The sequence below is a fragment of the Nomia melanderi genome, chromosome 3 (genome assembly GCF_051020985.1).
Source record: "Nomia melanderi isolate GNS246 chromosome 3, iyNomMela1, whole genome shotgun sequence".
In the NCBI taxonomy this organism is placed as follows: domain Eukaryota; kingdom Metazoa; phylum Arthropoda; class Insecta; order Hymenoptera; family Halictidae; genus Nomia; species Nomia melanderi.
This window is the reverse complement of record NC_135001.1, coordinates 3,192,530-3,198,153: the sequence shown is the minus strand read 5'-3', so window position 1 is coordinate 3,198,153 and position 5,624 is coordinate 3,192,530. Positions and strand designations below refer to the sequence as shown.

At 32.4% G+C, this 5,624-nt stretch overlaps 1 protein-coding gene across 1 annotated transcript; it reads left to right on the top strand.

The window, feature by feature from the left end:
• Nucleotides 1–1,375: 1,375 nt before the first annotated feature.
• On the top strand, nucleotides 1,376–5,624 carry Cnb (centriole duplication and spindle assembly protein centrobin). Its single transcript, XM_031988345.2, has 8 exons — nucleotides 1,376–3,256; nucleotides 3,335–3,443; nucleotides 3,523–4,215; nucleotides 4,283–4,509; nucleotides 4,600–4,802; nucleotides 4,886–5,139; nucleotides 5,209–5,367; nucleotides 5,439–5,624. Exons 1-8 carry the CDS (start codon nucleotides 1,728–1,730, stop codon nucleotides 5,526–5,528), a joined length of 3,264 nt encoding a protein of 1,087 aa, XP_031844205.2. The 5' UTR covers nucleotides 1,376–1,727; the 3' UTR covers nucleotides 5,529–5,624.

Sequence of the window (5,624 nt, the reverse complement as noted above, 5' to 3'; positions counted from 1 at the left end):
CGGCATTGCCACTTGACTGCTGGAGGGCGCTTGCAACTCCTGCCTACGAGAAACTGGTTCTTGTATACTTACGTGGAATAATAATGTAACTAATTTGTAAAAAAAATGATTATGTTTACTGCAATTCGAAGTCTGACTCGTGTATATTCTGACAACATTAATTGGAAAGTAATCATCTGCAAACTGCAGCGTATGCGTGACGAGTCTTTTCCGGATTCGGTGATTAAATTTCTGTAGCATGAGCTAAAATCACATTCGTACCGGTCCAATGAATTTCCATGACTATTATTAAATTACAATTCTTATTTGCATCAATTACTAAAAGTGGCTTCTTTTTGCGAGTATACATCGAACATTTTTACGATGTTTTTGGTACAATTGCTTCGAAATGATCACTGTATAATGTGGAAATTTGCAAAGCCATACAAGTAGGAATCATTTTCGGAAGTCATATTTAATTATACTCAAAATGTTTGAAACGTTTCTTATGATAACAGGTGAAATAATTCAAATATTTCAAATAATTCTGAGTCAGAAGTTTTCCGCTCAGACAAGACCCCTTGAAAACGATAGAAAAAAAAAAAAAGAAAAACCTCTAAGGTACTGAAACCGAAAACGTTGCTGCCTTCCAGGACGAATTTATTCTGCAACGAGGGCGTGATTTACACCATTATTACAGACAGAAGATACAAGCTAATGTGATATTCATGCACTGTAAAAGTTTCTGCATAGCTCGCCGTCTTTTCACTTCTCTTTAGTCCCCCCTTGAACGCTCAGATTTTATTCTGCATTCTCATTTTATACCCCCTACCATTTGAGAACGCACATGGCTACAGAACATTTCACTGCGTATTTTATGCAAGTGTATATTATTATACCAATATAGCAAATGTTGCAGCTGCAAGAGGAAAGTTGCATTTGGATTCCGGACGTCTAATAAAACTATAGGTTAGAGACAGCCATCGTTCATTAAATATGAGGACAGGATCCTTTTATTATTATTATTGGGAAATATTGGTATTAAAAAAATCTTGTAAATAATGAAATATGATTACAAACAATGGAAAATAAGTTGAAGGTTATGAATGATTGAAATTCATAAATGATAAACTCAAAAATAGAAAATATATTATTTTTTCTTAGTCTATGAAAACATGTTTACTGTGTTCTTACATTGTTATATAGTTGAAGAACCGCCTGAAGTATCAGTAATTTACATAAACTCTTCACTGATTTTTAACATGTTTGCACTTTTTATTCTCAGCAATATTATCAATGTTAACGGTTCCACAGATCCTGTGAGACTAAACCCACCTTATTCCATGGTTCTGCTTTTATCCTCATGCTAGTGCCATCTAACGCCAGGATTGAATACTTCTGACTCGTGTTAATGACTCGGGGATGCTTCCCTTTAAAGTAACGTTGTTTGGTTAGTTTATTTACAAATTTTTTGAATTACATATACTGTAATGAGATGTGTTAACGAAGGGCCAAAAAAACTCGGCTGGAATAGAGGAATGTTCGCACATCGTTTGTACTATTAAGGTTTATAATCTTTTTTCTGAATATTATTCAATGAAAGTGGTGAACTCCAAACTTCTGTTTACACGGTTTGCTTGTCTCACAAATTTGGGAGAATGTGTAAATACCTTGTAAATACTTGTACATTACTACAGAATTTACAATAGTGAGGTTTGGTTTGTTTTGGTGAGAGGAAATTCTAATGGATGATGAGTGATTCTGATGATACTGATGTTTTACTCCTAATTCCACCTGACCTATTCCTTGTAACATCGTCTTCAGAATCTGACGACAGTTTTGACCGTGAGAAAGTGGACTATAATCGTAAAGGAACCGGAGTGATATCAGAACTTGTGGAACATATGCAGTCGCTTGAAAGCAGAATTATTGCTATTGAATCCAAAGATAACAGCTTAGATGCGACTTTACTGAACAATTCATTGGATTCACAATTTCAAAGTAATACATCTACTAAGCTTAGACAGACGTTACCTAGAACTAAATTCTATGTAAGTCAAAGCTCTAGCTTACAGAGTACACCTGTAAAGCCTCGGCAATCCTTATCTGTTCCTTCAACTCCTAATGGTTACTCATTGTCAAACCATATTAATTTTCATCATGATGACATGAAATCTGGGAATAATATTTCTAAGGTTAATGGTACTAATACTACTAACGCTAATGATCATGACAAGAATAAGCATGATTGTCTAATATCCCATTCTGACTCCTCTGTGGTGGTACCTTTTGTTTCTTGCAGTGTGGGTTTCCCGCATGCTATTGGTATTTCTTCCAAAGGGGAACCTTGCTCGTATTCATTTGATTATTCTAAGAATACAAATAATATGTATAATAAACCTTATGTTAATCCACTGAGTTCAATGCCATCTATTTCAACTTTAATTAGCACAACAGAACAACCAAATTCTTATTCTAAAGCTATCATACAAGAGATGGAGCTATTTGAAGTGGATGAGCTACTCCAGGAAATGGAAGCAACTGAACAAGAATTATCAAAACGTATAAATAGAGCCTCAGTGCATCAATCTTTTAAGGAAGATAATGACACTTCAATGCCTGATCAAAGTAGTGATACATTAAGGAGCAAGGTTCATGATGATACACATAAACAATCCTTTAATCGCAGATTGGAGTTTGCCTTGCAAGATTCCACTCAGTATCATAATGGAAGATCACTTCCATCTCAAAAAAAGAATTCTGATGTATTTCCTGATATATCTCTCCCATATAATGATTCATTCTACATTGATCGAACAAATAAAATGATCTCAGAGTTTAAAGTATGGGAACAAAGTGTTAAAAAACCAATATTAAAGACTGAACAAATAGAAGATATAAATACAATAAAAAATATAAACAATTTTAATAAATCAATATTTAATGCAAATGATGCAAAACGAAAAGAATCTATTGTAGAACAAGTACCTGTTAGTGTAAATGATACAAATAGTGCAGGTACAAATAATACCCTTGCTGTGCATACACGACCTGTGCAAAAAAATTCAGAGTCTTCATTGCATAATGAATTATCACAATATAATACTGCAACATCAACAAGAAGTACAGAATCATATGCACCATGTTTAACAGAGACCTATAGAAGTTCCCAACAGAATGGTAATGTTCAACATACAAAAGAAGTGCATGAAGTACCATTTACTGTACATAGTAAAAATACTGTTAATGCTTCAACTAATACAGATATCTTTCCAAGGTATTTCTGTTATGAAAGTATTATTTTGTATTTATTATCTGACATATAAAGTTATGTACTATTTCACTTACATTACAGGAAATCACAAAGGCTTCTGTCATTATCCGATTTTTGGGATGACACTGGCACTAAATCTCTAGATGAAATGCGTAGAATTAAATTAGAAGAAGAAAAATTTCGGCGTGAGGTATGTAAAAGTTTATATCAACACATGTTATTTTCATTAATTAAGTGATGTTTTCAATAATATAAAAAGTATCCTACAGCATTGTGAACATTTAATTCAAGAGCTTCAAAAACGACTGCTGGAGCAACAAGAAAAAGTTGCAGTAGCTCTTAGAGTAGATAATGAAAAAAATGAATTAATATCACAGTTTCATAATGGATGGTCTAAATTGAAACAACGAATTCACGTTTTAGAAAATGAATACAGTACTTTACAAACAAATCTAAAAAATGTAACAGAGAAGCATCAATTAGAAATTTCGGAGTTTCAATCACAAATTAAACGATATGAAGGAGAACTATCTAAAGCTTTAGATCTTGCAGCTGGTTATAAAGAAAAAAGTGATAATGCGATGAAAGAAAAAGTTGACTTGTTAAAAAGTCATGCTGATGAGTTAGAAAATTATAAATCATTTGTGCAAGCAGCTGAAAATAGGTGTGAACAATTAAAAGTAGACTATGATAAATTATTAGAAAAAAATAAACAAAATGAAGAAACCATAAAAAGTCATCAACAAGACTTAACTAAAGAACGATTAAAAGGTGTGGAAGTTAGAAATGAAATGAATGTTATTCATAAAGCATTAGACACTTGTGAAGCTGAACTTACTGTATTGAGGCAAGAAAAGGAAAATTTACAATTAAAATTAAAAGAAGAAATAAATAGAAATACAATCTTAGATCAAAAAAATGCTGCACTACTTTCATCAATCGATGATGCAAAAAAAGCAGAGGTAATGTATCTATTAGTATTGTTTTATGTTTGTAGGAATATTAATTTACTAACCGCTGTATTTGTAGAAAGTAGCTAAAGATGAAACTAAATCTCTTGCCGAGCAAAAAGAAAAAATTAGATTGGAAATGCAAGAAGTATATCAGAAACAAGTCGATGAAGTTGTAAAAGTTAAATTACAAGAATTCCAAACGCAGCTTGATGCCGCAGAAACAGAATTCCTTGAAGAATTAAAAACCAGACAGCAAGTTATTGCTGAATGCGCGGCAAGGAAAATTAAAGATGTTATTGATAAGTATGTTTGTTTATTTCCTAAATACATTTTTATATTATTTAAGAAAAAGATCAATAGGTTGTTAATAAATAAATGCATTGAATTACTTAGACATCGACTAGAAATAAACTTAGTAGAAGAAAAACATAAAGAAGAGATACGATTGTATGAACTCCAGTTGGCACAAGCTTTACAAAAATCGGCCATATTAGAGGCGCAACTCAATTCTCAACGCGCTACCAAATCTCAGCTTGCTGAACAATTGCATTCTGTGATGCAAAAGCAATGGCAACAGGCGTTACAAATTATATCAGGTACAATTATCAAAGTGACTTATATTATAGTGTAGCATTGCGTTTAAATTAGAGTAATTGCATAACCTCTACATATACTCAAGGTGGAAATATGGAGGATTTAACACCACTTCAAAAAATTCACGCTGAAAAATTGTTCAGGGGCCCAAAAAAATCGGAATCAATGCCAAATTGTTATATGAAACTTTTACAAGAACCAACAAAATTAAAATTACAGACTGTAGATACAAAAATTTTTCATGATCAAAATGAGAGTTTAAGTACAATGACACCGATAGAAGACACTCCATTAAGTAGCAAAGACTCAAAGGATGACCTTCGAAAATATGTCAAAATGGTAAATTAAAGTTTAATTGTATACATCTCTTTGTCATTAAATAACATAAATTTATTTCAATGTTCCTAGATTGTTGATATGCAGAAATCAAGAGAAGAACTGTTGAGAGTCAGAGAAAATATTCAGAGTCCGCCATTAGTTTGTAGGGAAGTGCCTCGGAAACATTACACGAAAAAAGAATTGAGCATAAAGGATGATGAGAGTATTATGTGGCAAGCTACACCTGAAGTGATTATATGTCGTTAATTTCGTCATCAAATTTCAAATTTCTAATAACTTTAATATCTTCATATTTCCAGGCTAGTCAAGATACCACTGAATGTATTTCAATTCCACAAAAAGTTTGCATGAAGGGAGATCAACAAAAGAATAAACCACCATGGAAATGATATATTAGTAGCAGCTCTGAAAATGTTGATTATGGAATTGATGAAGTGGACAATGTTTATACAGTGCATTTATTTAGCCCTAATTAAAATATATAT

What these genes read in the sequence shown, in the direction of transcription:
- Cnb (XM_031988345.2), top strand. Translation starts at nt 1,728, where the DNA reads ATGATGAGTGATTCTGATGATACTGATGTTTTACTCCTAATTCCACCT. An exon ending in AAGAAAAATTTCGGCGTGAG is followed by an intron (nt 3,444 to 3,522) that starts GTATGTAAAAGT and finishes AGTATCCTACAG; the next exon opens with CATTGTGAACATTTAATTCA. An exon ending in TTCGAAAATATGTCAAAATG is followed by an intron (nt 5,140 to 5,208) that starts GTAAATTAAAGT and finishes CAATGTTCCTAG; the next exon opens with ATTGTTGATATGCAGAAATC.